Source organism: Camelus dromedarius, chromosome 29 (assembly GCF_036321535.1).
Source record: "Camelus dromedarius isolate mCamDro1 chromosome 29, mCamDro1.pat, whole genome shotgun sequence".
NCBI lineage: Eukaryota > Metazoa > Chordata > Mammalia > Artiodactyla > Camelidae > Camelus > Camelus dromedarius.
Genome location: NC_087464.1, coordinates 23623051 through 23642285, shown reverse-complemented (window position 1 = coordinate 23642285; position 19235 = coordinate 23623051). Strand labels below are relative to the sequence as shown.

The 19235-nt window shown below is 50.1% G+C and overlaps 1 protein-coding gene across 2 annotated transcripts; it reads right to left on the bottom strand.

Moving 5' to 3' along the window:
- Positions 1-485: 485 nt before the first annotated feature.
- LOC105087270 (cholesterol side-chain cleavage enzyme, mitochondrial) lies at positions 486-12748 on the bottom strand. 2 transcript variants are annotated; one of them, XM_010977895.3, is made up of 9 exons: positions 12431-12748; positions 9383-9538; positions 7350-7549; positions 6155-6358; positions 5227-5384; positions 2280-2446; positions 1929-2007; positions 1230-1427; positions 486-875 (listed from the first exon to the last, which is right to left on the bottom strand). In XM_010977895.3, the coding sequence occupies exons 1-9, from the start codon at positions 12697-12699 to the stop codon at positions 744-746; spliced, it is 1563 nt and encodes a 520-aa protein (XP_010976197.2). In that variant the 5' UTR covers positions 12700-12748; the 3' UTR covers positions 486-743. The 2 variants fall into 2 exon arrangements, with proteins under 2 accessions (XP_010976197.2, XP_010976198.1); XM_010977896.3 differs by lacking the exon at positions 1929-2007 and having other exon boundaries at positions 811-875; positions 12431-12711.
- Positions 12749-19235: the final 6487 nt, after the last annotated feature.

The window sequence follows — 19235 nt, the reverse complement described above, 5'->3', positions numbered from 1 at the left end:
CAGCCCCTCCACTACACTGTCCCTGGCCATGCCCAAGACTCTGGACTATGGCTGGAAGTCCTCATGACCCTTCAGGGAATTCCCACCCCCGGCTCAGCCAAGCAGAGCCCTATACAAGCCTCACCCCTAACAGGTAGGCCTGCCCCAGAAGCCAAGATTGGCCCACACTGCTCAGGCTACCCTGTTCTCTCAGCAGAACTCCTCCAAGTTCTTCGTCCCTCTGCCTGCTGCTCCAGTAGCTTCTGGCGCAGGGGCAATAGCCCTCTGTCTGCTCTGCCTCGCCCCCAGCCCTGACAGCAGGGAAGTTGATCCTGCTGGCTCATGAGCTGCTGTAGGTGGGTGGGTGGGTCCCAGCAGAAATGGCTTTGATTGCAGCTGCCTTAGTCCCCCATTCATGCTCAGATCTGTCTGCTGACCAGTGTCAGGGAGCATCTCCACAGGAGTGATGGATACCTCAGGGGTCAGATGGAAATGAAAACACTTCACATAGTTCAGCCATTTATTGCCTTCATGGGGTGGACAATGAGGGGGAAGAGGTGGGGGGAGAGAGGGGTGCCTCAGCTGAGCTGGAGCAGCTGACCACTGGGTGCCAACTCCATCTGGTCAGAGCTGGCCAGAAGGGAGCAGGGGTGGGGATGGAGCACTGGAGGTGCAGACACTCCCATGGGCCCCACCTCCTCGGGCCGCCCTCCCACATGCCTGCCAGCCTGGATGACAGGAAGAGCGGTGGCCACCCTCTCAGATCACGCCTTGGGTGAGTTCTGGTTGAAGGGCCGGAAGATGAGGAAGATGGGCTTGTCGGGGATCAGGATGAGGCTGAAGATGCTGTCCACATCATTGAGATACTGCATTTCAATCTTGAAGTTCTCCAGAATCTGTGAAAGAGAGATGGTGGGCTCAGGAGAGGTGGGGGGTCTGTCTCCCCTAGGCCAGGCTCGTTCACCTGTAAGCAGTGCCTGCTGAGTGGGATTTGAGACACTCCAAGGGGCCTATCACCAGCTGCTATCAAACCCTGCACAGACCCTTGGCTCAGGCTTTCGGTTTGGTTCTACAAAACCTTATCTGACCCCACCCCTATCCCATCACCACTGTAGGGGAACAGATACTCAGCACCAGTGGGTGATGAGTATCCACTAAAGATGATGAGGGCCCAGAAGAGGAGGCAGCAGGGAACGGTCCGGGAGGGAAGGCCAAGTAATGACAGACAGACATCCCCAGGCTAGACTCACGTGGATAAGGAAGACGGTCATCTCGAGCTCAGCGATCCGCCGGCCCACGCACTGCCGCAGACCCCAGCCAAAGCCCAGGTTCCGGAAGTGGATGAGGTCCCTGTCTTTACCCAGCCACCGGGTTGGGTCAAACTTGCTTGGTTTTGAGAAGTAGTTGGGATCTCGGCCCATGGCGTAGATGGCCACTTGCACCAATGTCTGGGGACAAAGTAGCAAAGGTCTAAGTAGGCTTCACCTCCTCACAGACCAGACAATTACCCAGCATCCCCACTCCTGGGCCCCAGCCTGGCTACCCAGCTGCGCAGCACAGGACACTGCCCACTGTGTGATCTTGAACAAGGCCCCAACCCTTCCCTGAGCCTCATCCATCAAATGGGCATGACTGAAGACACTAAGCCAGGGGTGGCCCAAGAATTGTCCTGCCCCTTCCCTCAGCCCCAGAGGGCCCCCAGAGATCCAGACAGCCTGTGAGATCTCCCTCCTAACCCTTGGGTCCAGCAACGTTCCAAAGACATTGCCCACTGTGTCCACCACCTCTGCCCTTTGTTCACACTTGGACCACTGCTGCCAAGGGCCCCACCAGCTCCAGGAAGAAAGGCAGGACAGAAGCCCCACTCCCACCATCTGTACACAACTACAGTCTACCCTTGGCCTCGTCTGTCTGCCTGACAGAGCCTGCAGCCCTCCTGCTGCACCTACCTTGGCAGGAATCATGTAACCTCGAAGAACCAAGTCATTTGCAAGGTATCTCTGCAGGGTCACGGAGATGGGGTGCAGTCTGCCGGTGGAAGGCATTCAGAAGTTGATGCCCCAATGCCTGGACAAAGCCTCTGCACCCAGCACGGCACCTCAGTCCCAGCTGCAGCACCCTGGAAAGACCTTGGGGGGCAGGACCCTTCTCCCCATTCCCAGCTGTCCCCTCCAGACTTCTCACTTCCTACTACCAATCTCCTCTTCCAGCCCATTCTTGTAACCCTGAGTCCAGGCACCACCCTGGCCCTGCCCAGGGATTTGAGGTGGGAGGGGCAGGCATAGTGAGGGTGGGCTTGCCTCAGTGTCTCCTTGATGCTAGCTTTGAGGAGCGGGACCAACTGCAGCATCGTGTTTATGTCTCCCTGGGCCTGGCGCCGGGCAGCCAGGACCTCCTCCCGTAGCATCTCCTGCACTTTCAGGCTGCGTGCCATCTCGTACAAGTGCCACTGCAGCGTCATGGATGTCTGGCAGGGAGTGTGGAGGTGCAGAAAACCAAGAGGGCTGGTCACTCCTGGGGCACACAGACCCATGCTAAATTTTCATTGCCAAACATCTCTCCCCACTCTCATCCCAATATCCAGAAACCACCATCCAAAAAAAAAAGCAAAACAATTCAAAAGGCAAATATCCAAGAAGGCTTTCTCATGGCCCTGGCAGGAATGTTTGGGGCAGCTCTTGTCTCTGCCCTCCTCCCTCATGTCAGCAGAGCCCACCCATCTCCCCAGTCAGTAGAAGGCCATCCACACAGCTAATGCCTTCTTCCAAAGGACTCCAGTAGCCCTAAGAGGCCCAATCCTACTTCTGTAATGGTTGTACTCCTGAATGACTGCCATTCTTCTTGAAGTGCCTGTTAAATGGCCATCCCTCTCCCCAGTAGAACTTCCCCCTAGACTTAGCATCTGCCTGTAGCAGCATAGGACAAAGTGAGGCTCAGAAATGCTGAAATCGGAACAACCAGACCTGTTTTCTGTCAGTGTTGCAATTATCATGTGGTACATACTGATATTAACCAGGTAGTCTCAGTATTAGCCTGAGATAGTGACCATGAGCTTTCACTGAAGGTATGAGGGATTCTCATCGAGCCCCGGAGACCGGAATCCGTGGTGGTAGGACCCTGGGCTGGAGCAGCCCTCCCTCCTGGGTTAGGACACAGGTTGTTGGAACATTGTCTTACCAAGGATCATATTTTGGTCCAAGAGATTTGAACATGCTCCTTCTTCCTCCCAGCAGACCCAATTGTGAAAAAATGCCATCCAGTCACTTCCCAGCTTGAAATCCTTGCCTGGCTCCCTGGAGTCCCCAGATCAAGTCCAGAGGCCCTGGCCTGACCCATGGGTGCCCTCCGACACCAGCCTGTTGCTCCCAGCCCCACCGCCACCTCTCTCCATCATGCTCCTTATGCTCTAGTCACACTGAGCTACATGCAGATCCTGAAGCCCATAAATCTTCCTCGTGCTGTTCCCTTTTCCCTACAGTTCCCTTCCCCAACCTGGGAATCAAGTGTGTATTCCTTCTTCAAGGCTCAGATCAAATGTGTGTTACTTGTCTCACTACCTCTAAGGCCTGACACAGGGTGGGGACTCAGGAGATACTTGTTTAATAAGACAGTCAACTAAGTTGCTAACTGTGTGACCTTGACTAAGTTCCTTAACCTGTCTGCGCCCCAGTTTCCTCATCTAAAAACGGACGAGAACAGTAACATCCCTCATAGTGGTGTTTGTGAGTAGTGAATGCGTTAGCACACGTGAAAAGCTTAGGAACCTGCCTGCCATGCACAGCCTGCTTCGTAAATGTTTCCTAAGAATACTAGCTGCTCTGGTGCAGCTATTGGAGGTCTCTCCCGCATGACTGACAATGAACTATGTTTAAAATATGCTCAAAAGTTCCATCTGCAGCCCATGGACCCAAACTCCCCTATGAAAGCGCAAGGTAAATGTGGTACCTAGGAAACCAAGTCCTTCACCGGAGGCTCTGACACAGGCCTCTCCCCTTCCTGAAATGCTACTCCTCCTCCCTCTCCTCCTGGCAACAGGAGGAAAGACAAGTTGGTTTCGGCTCTATGGAGCGCGCCCCCTGTCCTGCAAGGCCACGTTCGTCTCTCCCCTTCCCCCCGCTTAGTGTCGTAGGTACCTGGCACATGCCTAGTCCCCGGCCCTGTAACACAGCGTGGTAGGCAGTCTGTGCTGCCTGCATGTCGCAGGCTGAACTGTGTCTTCCCTGCCCAGAGTCACATGTTGAAGTCCTAACCCCCTGTACCTCACGATGCGACTGTATCCAGAGACAGCGCCTTTAAAAAGATACGGTAAGATGAGGTCATGTGGGTGGGCCCTAATCAGCTGGGGCTGGTGTCCGTGTAAAAAGAGAAGGAAGGAGGAGGGAAGGAAGAACATGTGAAAACAGGAGGAAGACAGCCATCCACAAGGCAAGCAGAGGGGCCTCAGAAGAAGGCAACACTGCTGACACCTTGGTCCCGAACTGTGAGACAATGCGTTTCTCTGGTTTAAGCACCCCCGTCTGTGGTACTTGGTCATGGCAACCAAAAAATTAATACACTCTTCCTCTCTGAGCCACTGCGGAAGTTTGAGGTCTGCTGTGTTCATCTCTAAAATCTCAGTGCCTGAATCATAACTAACAATCAAGAGACACTAAAGAACTAACCCTCAACATCACATTAGCGTGAGGAAGTTTAAGGTATTGGAAAAAAAAAAAAAGGGATGGCCCACAGGACAGAGTTTTGATGTTCAAAAACAGAAGTTTCTAGGGTGTTGTTCTGCCTGTGGAGGGGGCCTCAGGGAGCTACCACAGATGATGCCTTCAGGCATCCGAGGCTTGGGGGCGGTGGGGGTTGGGGATGGGACTGAGGTGGAGAAAGGGGAGGATGGAAGACAACAAAAGGACTTGGAGGACAGAGCCCAGGGCAAATTCCACTGGCTCCCAGCTTTTCTGAGGACCTGCCTGCTTTCCTGACTCCGAGTGAGCTGTGTCACCCACCTGTGCCTAGGCACTGCCTCCTCACAGGCAAAGAAAAAATTGTGGATCAGCCTCCAGGCATGTTCCATGGGGGACTGACTTGACCTCACCCTCCTAGGAGATTAGTATTTAGGAAATGGAGTCAGAGAGGCAGACTCACCCCACATGGGCAGGGTTTCAAACAATGAGGCAGGCTGGTGGAAAGGGTCCGGGGGCACAGGAAGGGACAGGATGTGCTCCTAAAGCCACCTCAGCCACCTCACCACGTCCTCACCGTGTCCACGCCCCCTGCTAGCATCTCCGTAACGTTGCCCTTGACATCATCTGAGAGAAGATTGTCATTTCCCAAGAGACGGTAGAGGATGCCTGGATAATCGGTGAACTCTGTTTTTAATCTCAGGTCCCCATAGAATTTCTGGGTGTATTTTTCAGCTGTGAGGCAAGAAGAAAGAAAAAAGAGTGAGGCTCTCCACAGTAGGGCAGGAAGGAGCGTGATCACTGGTGAGAGGTGATACAGGGGCTTGGGGATTCTGGAGCCCTGTGCTTTCCAGGCTGCTGTTTTTCTGAGCACCAGTCTGTTAAGCCCTTCATATCTGTTTTTTTGTTTAATTATTGACCAAAGCTCTTTGGGGGTCAGTGCTATCATCCCCATTTTACAGATAAGGAAACAAGCTCCTTGAGTGTGAAGATTTGCTCAAGATCACAAGATCAAGGTCGGGGCAGAGGCAGGATCTGACTCCAGGTCTGGCACATCCAGTCACCCTTCCCTACCCTACTTTACCAATCTCTCTCACCAAAGTCCTACTCTGTCACCAAGCACAGCCAAGTCTGAAACACTGATCCTTCACCCGTGTTGGGGATCGTGAGCTGTTTGGAAGAATATGATGAACGCCTTTGACCCTCTTCTAGAAAAATCTAATTATCCCCATAGCCAGCCTTCAGCCCACATTTCTAGGGTTTTCAAGGCCTTCCCGATGCCCATCCTTGCCCACCAGAGGGTGAGTTTCCTACATGGCAAGTCAGTGCCCACTGATAACTTGGGGAAAAGGCAGGCCGAGGCCTGAGGCTTCCAGCTGGCTTTTTCTCTCCCCTCTTTCTCCCCACTTCCCCAACCCCTAAACCTAGACCTAGGTTTCCCACCTCCAGGGGTAGACAGGGCTCTCCTGGCCCCCAGACTCGGCTGCCCAGGTTACAGCCCTCACCTTTATTGAAAATTACATCCCATGCAGCCACGTGGTCCTTCCAGGTCTTAGTCCTGAGCAGACGGAACAGGTCTGGGGGGAGGTTGAGCAGGGGGACGCTGGTGTGGAACATCTTGTAGACAGCATCAATGAACTTCTGGGCCTCAGGGTCCACTGTCTCCTCCAGCATCCCCAGGCGCTCCCCAAATAAGACATGGGTGATGGCTGCAGAGGAGGCAGGGAACCCCTTTTGACCATCTAAGAGCCTCAGCTCCCAGGAAACCATTCCACCCCCTCAACACACAGGAACCCCTGAAACCAGCCTAAGCATCCTTTAGTAAAGAAACTGAAGCCTGAGTCCCAAGGGGCTGAAATTGCAAGGCTGAAGAAAACTGCCTTTCTGGCAGCCTCCCAGTTCCTTCAGAGGGTCCTGTGGCAGACCCTGAAAAGGGATCACTTGAGTGGGACGCAGAGCTGGGAGAAGGCCCAGGCTGGGATGTAACTGCTCTGCCTCCTTCCACCAGCACCCCCAGCAGCCTCTGGGCTTTCCTCCTGGATTTCTCATCTACAACTGACCACAGCAGCTGAATACTTTCTCAAACAGGTCAGATGGACAACTAGGGGACATCACTCCCTGGTAACTGGCCATCCAGAGCCCACCCTGGCCAGACATAAGAAGTTACAACAACCCCAAGGTTTTCCCATCTCCTGGGTTAGGGATTTGAATGCTGATTTCAGGCCAACCTGGGCACCCCAAATCTCCTGCAGTGATCACATGATCCCCATCAAGCCACAGGGCCTTGGCATGTGCTGTTCCCTTTACCTATACTGCCCAACTTCCTTATCCCATCTGTATAACTCCTACACATCCTCCCATACCCAGTTCAGATTAACCACCCAACACTCCCCTCCCCTCCCAGCCCTCTAAGGTCTCTGTCCCAGGAGAAGGTGATTTGGAGAATGAAGGGATGAGCCAAGCTCTGGCTTTTGGAGGAAAGTGGCAATAGGGACCTACATTTTGGTGATCCTTCCCCCCATAGTGTGAATCAGATGAGAGCTTGCAGCTCTCACAGGTAGCCAATGGAGGAGAATGTGTTCAGCAGCTCATCCCAAACGCCGGTCCCAACACTTCTTCAGGGTCTATGCTGGGTCTCAAGTTGGGACACTGGGTTCTCCTACCCCCAGGACTGTGGCCAGGTAGGTACAAGTCCCTTACACTCAAAGGCAAAGCGAAACAGGTCTTCCTTGATGTCCCCTGAGAACTCTCCAGAGCCCTGCTGCTTGATGCGCCTGTGCAGGACGCTGACGAAGTCCTGAGACACTGTGTCCATCAGGGGAATGAAGTTCTTTATGGCCTCTGGAGACATCACCTCCGCATTCAGGACCAGTCGGTCTTTCTTCCAGGCTTCTGACTTCCTGAGAAAACACGGGCCCTCAGGCCCTCATGGTCACAAACCTCAGGCCTGGCAAACACAGAGGGGGCTGGCTTGGCTCTCCCAGGAGGCTGGACCATAGCTCTCACATCCAGCACTCACGTCCACATCCACCCCTGCCCTCACCTCCTCCCACCTTCTGTGTGGCCTGGCAAGGAGCGGAGGGGACAGGAAGAAAGGTTGAAGGAGGACAAAACCCCTGCCCTTCTCTACTCCCTCTGCTGCCACTGCTGTGAGCCAGGAATTCATATTCTTAGAGCCTTCAAGTAACTTTCAAGCCCTCTAGTCTTTGCCTCTGCTACAGGCCTGCCCTCTCCACCACTTCCCCTTCCTCCTGGACCATCTCCCCTCCTGCCATTCAGGCGTCCCTCTACGTCCCTTTTTCTGACCCCTGCACAGACACAATGACCAACCTTTCCTCTTCTGCACCCCCAGCACGCCCCATTACTCACACTGGTGGGGAATCTCAGATGCTCAGAGCTGGGTTAATGCCCGTTCTTATTCTCAACTTGTGGCCCAGTCTTGAAAAGAGCTCGGTGCAACGCCCTCTTTGTCCTTTTGGGGCTTTGTGTGTTTACAGGAATGTTATTACAAACTCACTGCCCAACATGGAAACCAGGAACTTGACGGTAACTGACAGGTGCCCATCTAGTCCTCCCACATCCTGCCTCCCCAGCTAAGGGGACCGCCAACCTGACTCCCTTGTTTGCTTTTGTATTTAGTTTTATTTGATTTTTTATAAAAAATATTTAATTTTTTTTATTATTGTATTATTTAACTATTTTATTTTGGTGTGGGGGGTGGCAATTAGGTTTATTTATTTTTAGAGGAGGTACTGGGGATTGAACCCAGGACCTCGTGCAGGCTAAGCATGCGCTTTACCACTTGAGCTATACCCTCCCCCCTAGTTTCATCTGATTGACATATATTTCTAAAACATACTTTTTAAAAAATGTCTACTTGTTTTCAACTTATAAAAGCTGTCATGATTTGCTTTTTTCACTCCAGTTTATATTTCTAAGTGTCATCTGTATTGCTGTGGGTCACAGAGTCTGTCCTTTCGGACTGGGTTACACCACTGTGCACTCATTCACATGCCTGTGAGGCACTTGGCTGGTTTCCTGGGTTTTGGTGTTAAGAACAACCACGTTGCAGACATTCTAGTCCATGTCCCCCTCAGGGGGTGGGGATATCCTTTGGAGTATGTCCCTGAGAGCAGAACGGCTGCGTTGTAAGCATGTGAATATCCAACCACAGGAAGTAATGTCCAACCATTTCCCAAAGTGGTGGCATCCATTTTCAGCCCCACTAAGCAAGCTATGAACATTTTAGTTTCCCCATAGTAACACTTGCTATGGTCACAGTTTTAAATTTTTGATGAGCAACTTGGTGTAAAATGGCATTTATTACATTTAAATACACTACTTCGTTCATCTTTCTCACCGTATATTTAGACAATCAGGGACTCACAGTGGCAGAGCCCTGCCATACTGTTACCTCAAGCCCAGCATAAGAACTGGCACGTAGTAGGTGCTCAATAAAATGGGACTTAATGAATGAACCAATAAATGAAAACTTAAGGTCTTTAATAACTCATTAAGATCTTTGACCTGACCATCTCCCTGAAGGTTGGCAGGGCTGTTCACCCTCACCATCATCTGTTTTATGGCATCAGGAAGATGACCATGACTTGTCTAGAGGCCCCAGCTAGAAGGTGCAGGGTAAGTGAGGCCCCAGCCCCTCATCCCCAGCCTCTGCCCCCACCACAGTTGCCCATCATCTCCCTCCAGCCCCTGGGAGGTGGCCCAGGACTCACTTAAACAGGACCCCAATGGGTTTCTGGTAATGCTGGTGATAGGCGACCCAGGGCGGTATGTCGTAGCGTTCTGGGTTGGGACCCTCAAACTTAAAGAGAAGGGCCACGTCCTCAGGGTCAATGATGTAAACTGACTCCACATTGCCGAGCTTCTCCCTGGAGGAGAGGAAGAGAGGCGCTATGATGTAAGGATTTGAGGGGAGTCATGCAGACCCTGGGCAATCAGGACACAGGGCACGGCTTGTCTGTAACCCCCTTGTGGCTGACAGCACAGAGCAGACAGGCCTCCTCGTCATGTGACCTGAGGCAAGGCTCTCACCCCTCTGAGTCTCAGTTTCCTTTTTTATAAAATGGACACGAACACTGGGCCTGTCTCACAGGATTGCCATGGATAAGATGATATGCGGTCTATGGGTGTGACTCCTGTGAGACATTCTATACGTGACACCTGTGTGCTCCTCATCACAGTGGCTCCTGCGAACCCCAGCATATCCCTGGGACCAGGCCCACCCCCACGCAGGGCCTTCCATGGACCATCAGGTCCTCCATGCTCACTCTTCCTGCGTGTCCACACTCTCAGCACTCTCCACCCTCTCACCCATGCAGAGCTCAGAAACACGACACCTTCAGGTCACCTTGAAGTGATCCTCTACTGGCTTAGCTCCATGACTCCATGCAGCCCGCTAGGCAGGCCACACACCAGGCCAGCCAATCCCTTCTAGGCTCTAGGATTGGAATTCTGGGCATGGCCACCCTGCCTCCAAGAATCAGATGCTGGACAAAGTAACGTGTCCCTATTAAAACATCAGGCCCCAGGTATAAATATACCACATAAAGCACTTTGCAGATAGTATTAAAATACAACAGTTGGGAAAAAACAGAAAATTCCAGTTCTCACTTGCATTTGCCTTTTGCATAAGAAAGATAATTCAAGATACACTTTAGGACAAAACATCATATGAACATACAGGTACAAGCCAAATTCTCTCCCTCCCCCTCTCTCTCTTCTCTCTCTCTCTCTGTCTCTCCTCCCTCTGATGGAGAGGAGAGAGGTAGGAGGGGGCAGGGAAGGACCCGAGTGAGGATGGCACTGCTTTAAATGCTGAACATAAAGCTTGAGCCTAACTCCCTAAGCCTCCCAGAAAATCCCCTCCGTGTTTTTCCAGCTGCCGCACATCCTCACACCACTGGCTCCATTAGAAAAAAAGAATAAGAAAAAAAGCTCTGCAAAGTCCTTGAATGACTATTGTTATTATCAATTCCACCTCTGGGAATTTAGCCCAAGGCAGCAACCTGACAGCAGACAAAGATGCCTGATGGATGAGGATGTCTAGTAGCAGAAACACTTAGAGTGGGCTAGCTGTCCACTTAAAAGAACTAGCTAAAAAAATATGGCCTAGCCATACAATGGGCTACTCTGCTGCCTTTTAAAGTTATGCTAAATAGAGAAAAGAGAAATGAGGTCTTTGATATGTTGAGGGACAGCACCACACAGCGTCTAAATACCTTCACATTCTGAATGGTAGAGAAATATTATCAAAATTGAGGTTGTATCTGATTTTGATTTTTCTAAATTGTTCTATAAAGAACAGCCTTGCATTAAGAAAAAATAAAACCATGAAGCTTGTATTTTAAATTTCTTGTGTTTATTTAGGAGTTTATCATCATTTCAAAGCTATTGTTAGAACAGTGACATGCTGAGCTAGAAATTAGACAGCTGGGGTTCCAGCCCTGGCTTTGCCCTGATGAGCTGTGTGACCTTGGCAAGACCCTTCTCCACTCTGGGCCCCACTTTCCCCACCTGTAAAATGGGGATGATAACACCAACTTTAAGGACACGTTGCAAGGCTCAGATGAAAGTGACTCAGAAAACAGGAAGAGGCTTTATGAAATAAGGAGTCCCTACCAAGGGATGGGAGCCGGGAAGGAGGTGGGGGGAGGAAGCCGGGAGTGAGAGAGAGTGCCGTGAAGTCAGGCTGGGGACGGAGGCAGTGACAGGCCTAGCAGAGAGAGAGAGACAAGAAAGAGACACTCAGGAGTAACCTTCTCCCAGGTCTGACGCTCAGTCGGTGGGGGGGCTCCCTGCCTCCAGCCAGCTATAAAAAAGGCACTGACGGCTTCAGAAGGGGTCGTGGGAGAGGGAAGAAGCGGCCCTGACAAGGGAGCAGCTGGTGTCCTACACAGACAAGCCTGTGCCCCTTCAGCCCACCTATCCAGCCAGCTAACGTGTCATACGATACCCTTTCCCTATCTTGACCCTTTCACTTCAAGTAAAAGTAAAGTAAAATGTACTGTCTCTTCTGGAGCCCCATCCCTGCCCCATCCCATCCCCCGGTTCCCATCCCCCTCATCTGTTCGCTCAGAAAAGCTCCCAGGTGTAACTTGAAGCCAACCCCCCTTAGAAACAGCTAAACCAGAACAAGTGAGGCTTCCCACCCATGACAGCCCCCAGACCCCACCTCTATTCCAGGGCGAGAAGGTGGGATGCTCAGAGGGCAAAAGACCAAAAGCCCTTCCTCCTGGCAGGAAGCCAGGAAGATGCTTGTCAAAGAGGGGCTCTAGCCACTCCTAGAGGAAGGGACAAAATCAGCTGCTCCAGAGCTGCACAGGATTGAGGGGTGGGGCCAGCACCCCAGCAGGACAGGGATCTAGCTCGGTGACCAGAGCAAAAATCCTAACCTCTCTGAACTTGGGTCTCCTCTGACAATAGGGATGATAAACTTACCTTCCAAGGTGGACAATGGATTTAGGGAGGACGTTGTCAAGGTTTGTTGACTTGCTCACTTGCAGGGGATACTAAGAGCACCCCCACCTCCCTAAACTTTCAAAGGGTGCAGGACCGAGGCAGCGGGTGTCGAGCCCTCAGGGCCAGGAACTGAACCCACTGTCTGGGAAGTCTTATTCCTTTTCCTGTCACCCCCAGGCAGGAAGAAATAAAACCAGAGCCTGGAAGGGGAGAGCAGACCATCTGGGGAGCAGGGAGCACAGCAGAGCTGCCCAGGCCCCCTCCCTCCCTATCCTGCCAGCCCCACCCTCTGTCAGGCTTACCTGTAAATGGGGCCATACTTCTGGAAGTTCTGGGCTTGGTGAAAGTGTATTTTCTGTGGGCCGTTCTCCCTCCAGAAACGGTACAGGTTAAGCCAGCCATTGTCACCAGGGGAGGGGATCTCATTGAAGGGGCGAGGGGTTTTAGTGGAGATGCCAGCTCCCTCTTCATTGGGCACCCTGAGATGCCCCAGGCACTCCCGCGGGGTGCTCAGGAGGGGCTGGTAGCCTTTGACCAGAACTGAGCGGAGGGGAAGCCCCCTGGCCAGCATGCTGCTCTCACAGCTGCCACTGTCCCTGCTCGACAGGGCTCGACAGGGTGACTCTGGCCCTGGCCCCTGGGCCCAGCTTATAAATGCCAGCTCAAGGCTAAGCGAGCAGCTGATGAAGCCTCCCTCCTCCTGCTGCTGGTTCCAGCCCGCGCGGCCCCTCCCCGATTCAGGGGACTGTAAAGAAAAGAATGTTGCCTACCACACCAGTTCTACAAAGGTCAGCTCATCGGCCACAGCTGTTGCCCACCTGAGGGGAACCCTCAGGACTTCAGGATGGAGAAAAACAGGAAGCATCTAGATATACTGACCCCTAGATAGTTCAGATGTACATCTAAGGAAAAATTTCAAAGACCCCAGGTTCCTGCATCTTTCCACACATAGAAAAACACTAAAATCATTAATTTGAGATATCTGTTGTTTGTGATTAGCAGGAATCTTTTTATGTTTAAAAACATGTTTTTCCCAGCCAAAAATTCTTGTAAATCCTGACTTTTCCCTGACCTCTCTGAAGCAGATCCTCAGAGCTACCTGAGAGGCTCTCCTAGGCCATAGTCCTGAAACTTTCCATTCCAAAATGTCTTTTTGGCATGCTGATAATTTCAAGCTGAAAACACCAAGGCCAGGAGACTCTGGAAGAAACTAACCTCCCTGCCTGTCTCAAGAACTGAGGTAGAGGGCCTGTTTCAGGAATGGACCTGTCACCACAGATACCTGCAAGGAATACGGGCTAAGTGTGGTCAGGAAGACTCTCGGTGATCAGAGAACTCTCCGTATTCCATTGTCTCTGCACGGCCCAGCAAACATTTACCTACCACATATTTACTTTTCCATCTCCAGGTCAATTGTCTTTCCCCCCTTTGAAGTCCTAAACCCCCACCTCCGACATCCTCTTTTGTCTTCAGTTGAAGATGGTATTCAAGGTGAAGTTTTTGGTCATTTTGGCAAGTTACTCGGTTTTTCTGGTCTCTGCCATGTACGTATGTTATTAAACTTTGTTTGGTTTTCTTCTGTTATTCTGTCTCGCGTTAATGTCATTCTTACACCAGCCAGAAGAAGCTAGACGGGTAGAGGAAAATTCCTTCCTCCCAACAATCCTCGTCAAGTCCCCAAATAAACCTGAGACCCGCTGCTCTCACGTTGTGTATTTTTTTCAGTTGATAGCACCAAGGCTTCGTCTGGAATTCCTGCAGTCGGAGAGGCTCCCCAAAGCACAAGGAGACGCCTGTCATTCCCCAGCACCAGCCCCAGTGGGCCCTGGAAATGGTACAGAAATATTATAGATTTGTGCCTGTCTTCTGCCGTGGCCTCCTGCTGACCCTTGCTGTGGGACCCACTGAAACTGAGTTCCCCTAAAACTGAGTTCCCTTACCGAGTTTATGATTAATCTCTCTATTCAAAACTTCATTCCCTTTCTCCTCCCCTCTGATCTCAATCTTGTGCTAAATGTGCTAATCAGAGTCAGATGGCTTAAATTCTTGTTGTTGATAACATCATTAATGTACCAAAATTGCTGTTGTAGATATCATCATTAATGTGCAAGCTCAGGTTGCTTCCCCACGTCAAGATAAGCTAACAGACCCCCAAGCCATAGACCACTTGGCCATAGAATTGTAAACCTGAGACATCCTTACTCCCAAAACTATTATTAAGAAGTGTCACAGAAGTGTTGCAAGGCCAGGATTCATTCCAGCCTTTTTGTTCTTACACTTTATAAAGACAAAACCATAACTCAAAGACCAGGTGGGAGTAGATCTGAGGCTTGTCTCCCACTCCCTTGCTTGGCGTCTTGTCATAAATACTGTGCTTTCCTTCACCACAACCCAGCATAACAGACTGGCTTTGTCCCACATCAGCAAGCAGAACCAAATTTGGATCCATAACACCAGCTGCTGGCAGACATCCATGAGGATGTGCTGATAGCCTGGGGTCGGGGGTCTGAGGGGCCCAAAAGAAAGTCAGAGCCACCTTGCAGCTTTGGGGCAATATACATCTTAGTTGTGGCCCTGTTATTTATATATATATGACTATAAACTGTTCTTGTATCGTTTCATAATTTTTAAATTTTTCTACTTTTTCTGCACACAGGAAAACCGTATTTTCTGAAAATGTTGTAATCGATAGGTATTGCTACTATTATTTTTAAAGATACTATTATCTATTTTAAAAACTGAATTACAGTCATATTTACTCACTGCAGAACACTAAGGAAAAGGGCAAACAAGAAAAATTAAAATCTCTTGAGTCTTTCATGTTGAGTGAAAGAAGCCAGACACAAAAGAGTATATACCATTGGATTCCACTTTGACAAGTTTTAAGAATGGGCAAAATGAATTTATGGTGTCAGAAGTGGTTCTTTTGAGGGATAATAACTGGGAGAGGGCATGAGAGAACTTTCTGGGGTGGTGGAAATATTCTCTGTCTTAATCTGTGTGTTTATGTATGTAAAAATTCACCTGAGCCACAAACCTGTGATATTTGCATTTTATGGAATATGCCACAATTAAAATGTAAAGAGAAAAATTTCTCTTTTTCTAACAGATTCCTTTTCCTATAAAAATAAAAACAATGGACTTTTACAAAGTGGACACTGCCTCGCTAAGCAGGAGTTAAACCCAAATTAAGCTTTGGTGCAGCTCCCCGATCCGTAGATACAGTAGATAGAAGGATGCCCTTGGCTTGAAAGTGATCAAACAGTCACTGTGGGCAGAGCACAGAGAACAGGGCAGGGTACTGGAAGCCCTGGCCCCGAGCAGCTCTGTGTGGCATTGCCATTTGGCAGGGAAGGGGTGGTGATTTGCTCAGCAGGTCCCAGTGAGGATGACAGCATTGCCACACCTGAACGTCTATCCTGCTGGCCCAGAAAGCAGCCATCAGACTCACAGTTTATGGGGTGACAAATTAAAAACTGGCTTTTATCGAAAATGGTTGGGCATCCAGGGCTGGGCTGTCCAGGCACAAATGCCTACACATTGCTTTCTTTTGGGAGATTCTCCTCCACACACCCTCTGGAAACAGAAGCCAGAAGCTCACTTTCTCAGAATCCCTTGTACCTGGTACACAGGCTGGTGATGCCTTGGGCTCCACCAATCAGATGCCCTTCTTGTGAAATTTTGGTTGAGAATGCAGTGACATGCAGAGGCAGGCAACATGTGGACGTAGCTGGCACGTAGGGTGGCAGAGACCTCTGGCCTAGGCCAGCTGCAGCATGTGAGCACTGTAGGGGTCAGTGGGTGGCCACCAAGGCAGCCATGGGATGGGATTCAGCTGATGTTCCTGGCATCCAAGCCTGATTATCTACCCTCTTGGAGATTTTAAGAACTACACAGTATCCTTTGACAAATTCGTTTCCTGAGAAATATTAGCTAGAGTGAATTCGTTCTTAACAACTAAGAACTCTAAATGAATCCACAGTAAACAATTAATTATATTGCTAAAAGTCCGTCACACTCCTACATGTTAAACATTGTTTGCACCTAAATTAATACAGCTACGTTGGATCGTTTAGTACCATCCTACTTTTAATGTATGCCCTATAGACTCATTAAGGGGACAGTCTGAGAACCAAAGAGAGAAAGTCTCATAACAAAGTGGTGTTTGAAGGAAACAGAGGGCCACAGGTTTGTTATGGGGACTGCCATCGTAATACCTGTGATTCCATCACCCTGAGATAAACATAAACCCCATGTCCACCGGGGTGGGGGGGATGCACAACGTGAGAGCTGAGTGTCAGTTTTATTTGGGGACTTACTGAGGACTATAGCCCAGGAGACAGCCTCTGAGAAAGCTCTAAAGAACTGCTCCAAAGAGGTGGGGTGGGGGTGGTCAGTATATACGCGATTTTGGAGAAGGGGTACATGCAAACACACATCTTGGTAGAAGGTTACAGTTAGTCATGAAGAACAGATCCCTCAGTTAATGATTTTAGTGCTTTTCTAAGTATGAGAAGCTGCAAGGATCTGTGTTCATACACTTTTCTCCTGAAAATATCTAACTTCTGAGGGCCTGTTTTTACGATTTCCCCAGAGCATGGTGTGACTCATTCTTGATCTTTGCCATGAATTCCTTTCAGGGTGTACTGTAGATAGAACTGGATAGTGGGCAACATTCTTTGTTTTCCACCTGCTAGAAACATTTTGATGTATTTCCTTCTAGTCCTTGTTTCCTGGACCGCATGTCTCTCCCATTCTCAGTACCTTCCTTAGAAAGTGCATGAAAGGGAAAATGTTGAGCTCTTGCTCATCTGACAACGTCTTAATTCTACTCTCACCCTTGACTGAGACTAGCTGGGCATAGAATTCTGGGGCTGCTGTTGAGAAGTCCAAATCCATTCTGATCCCTGAACCCTTCCGTTTGTCCCTTTTCTCCACTCTGATTGCTCACAGGATCTTCTCTTTATTTTGGCTGCTTTGATTAACACAATGTGTCTTGTCACATTAGTTGTTGGGCTGGATACTTGAGAAACCCTTTAAATCTGGAAACTCATCTCCTCAAATTCCTGGACATTTTCTTCTATATTTTATTTCATAATTTCTCCCTTTTATTTCCTCTTTTCTCTGTTTCTGGAACTCCTACTAGTTATATGTAAGCCTCCTGGATTTATATATATTTTTTTCTTTTCACTCCCATATCACATTTCCTTGTCTTTTCATTCCACCTTCTTCAGATTTGAACCCCTCTTTTGCAATTTTCATTTCCACCATCCATCTTTCAGTTTTCCAGGGCCTCTTCCTGTATCTGGATGTGGACATGATATGGCCCTGACAGCTTCCCAGATCTCTGAAGGGCTGTTTTTAGAGTTTCTTGATTTTGTTTTCAGTTTTCCTTGGTTCTCTGTATTATGTCTGTTTCCTCTGAGTTCCTTTTTCTATTTGTTTTGGTCCCTACCTTTCATGTTAGAAGTTTCCTCAAATGTCCACTGATTGTTGCCAGTTCCTGAGGAGTCCTGCCTAGACTCTAAATTTAATAGTCAGGACCCAAAAGACTGACCAGTTTGGAGCAGGTGATCCGGGCTTGCCCTGCTGTGGCTTTAGGGCAAGGTCATCAGGGAGGACGCCAACAGGCCCCAGTGTCAGCAGCTATGCGACTTCGCACTCAGGCTGATCATTTCCCTAAGGAAGAGTCGTGTCCATGTTCAGCATGAGGCCTCTCACTTGCCGCACTGTGGCTGCTGTCCCCAAGCCCAGAGCCTTCACGGTTCAATGAATCCAGGGAGTAAACCTCAACACGCTCTTGGCGTTCTGTGCATACAGCTGTGATCATCATGCTCATACGGTTCTGTATGTGCTGCGTTGTCACCAAAACTGTCATAAGCATGTCTCATTTATTATTAAATGCACCCGAGCTATCTCTTGGAAAAGCTGCATCATATTCTGTGAATGAGGTTATCTGTACCTAATTCTTTTAAGCACAAAACCCTGAGGTACAGAGGTCGGCTGAACTGGGTGACTAGGTAGGGCCAGATTGTGTCAGGTAACAACCAAGGGGAGGGGACAGGTGTATTTCTTTATTCCCACACCCACAGTATTCGACAGCTCTGTAAGAGACACTGGGCCAGGTGATGGCTTAGAGGAGGGAAGGATGGGTCCAAGGGCTGTGCAGGCCCTGACCTCAGGGAGGGCACAGTTAGGAGAGGCAGCAAGAAAGCCATGAGGTGGGGAAGACAAGAACTCCGGCCTCCAAGGACAGGTATGAGTGGGATTTGCAGGCTGATGTTTGGTGGCTCATGGACCCCCAAATGAGAATCAGGAAAAGAGACAGGAGAAGCACACAGAGAAGGAAGGAGAGAGCCAGGAGAGAGCCACGGGTCCAAGTTTCCAGAGGAGAGTGGAATGTCTGTCAGACCCTACTAAGGGAGGGGCCGTGGGTCTGGGCTGGTCGGTGTCGGCATTTTTCGTTCTGTGAGTTTTTGTGCCATTTGTGCCCTGACACTGAGCTGTTTTGCAGTGGGGGCTAGATCAGGGCGGAGTTTGCCTGAATGAAGAATGACCTTCTACTGCTTGCTGGTTTAATGCCAATTTCCTCCACTCCAAAGCAACGATTGAGGGATCAATTCCAGAAAACAAACGAGAAGGGAGTGGGAGAGGATGAAACAGGGAGGAGTTAGATCACAGCTCGGAATCAAGCTGACCAGGTCAGCTACGTCTCTGCCTCTCACCAGCTGGGGCCCCGAGACGCTGAGAGTGAGTGCCCATCTCTGTCAAATGAGTTACCCAACAGGGTCATCGGAAGTCGGTGAACACTGTCCTCAGAACCCTCTGCAGAGGCCTTGTACTCCAAGAATCATGGGTGTGGACCTTGGAGGAGTGAGGTGATGGGGGAAGGAAACTGGACAGTTCCTGGATGGGGCAGACAGGTCCAATCACGGTGCCTTTCTCTTTCCTTCTTTGGGGTAAAATAAGGGAAACCTGCGTACATAGAGAGGAGCAGAGAGAAAAGGAGAGGCCAGGAGGAGGCAGGGCCTGAAGCCCAGGCAGAGGGGGATTGAGGGAGTCGGGGCAAGGCCAGTGGGGTCAAGAAGATCGGCTCCAGGGAAAGTT

What these genes read in the sequence shown, in the direction of transcription:
- LOC105087270 (XM_010977895.3), bottom strand. Translation starts at nt 12,699, where the DNA reads ATGCTGGCCAGGGGGCTTCCCCTCCGCTCAGTTCTGGTCAAAGGCTAC. An exon ending in GGATGTAATTTTCAATAAAG is followed by an intron (nt 5,385 to 6,154) that starts GTGAGGGCTGTA and finishes CTTGCCTCACAG; the next exon opens with CTGAAAAATACACCCAGAAA. An exon ending in GTTACATGATTCCTGCCAAG is followed by an intron (nt 1,428 to 1,928) that starts GTAGGTGCAGCA and finishes CTTTGTCCCCAG; the next exon opens with ACATTGGTGCAAGTGGCCAT.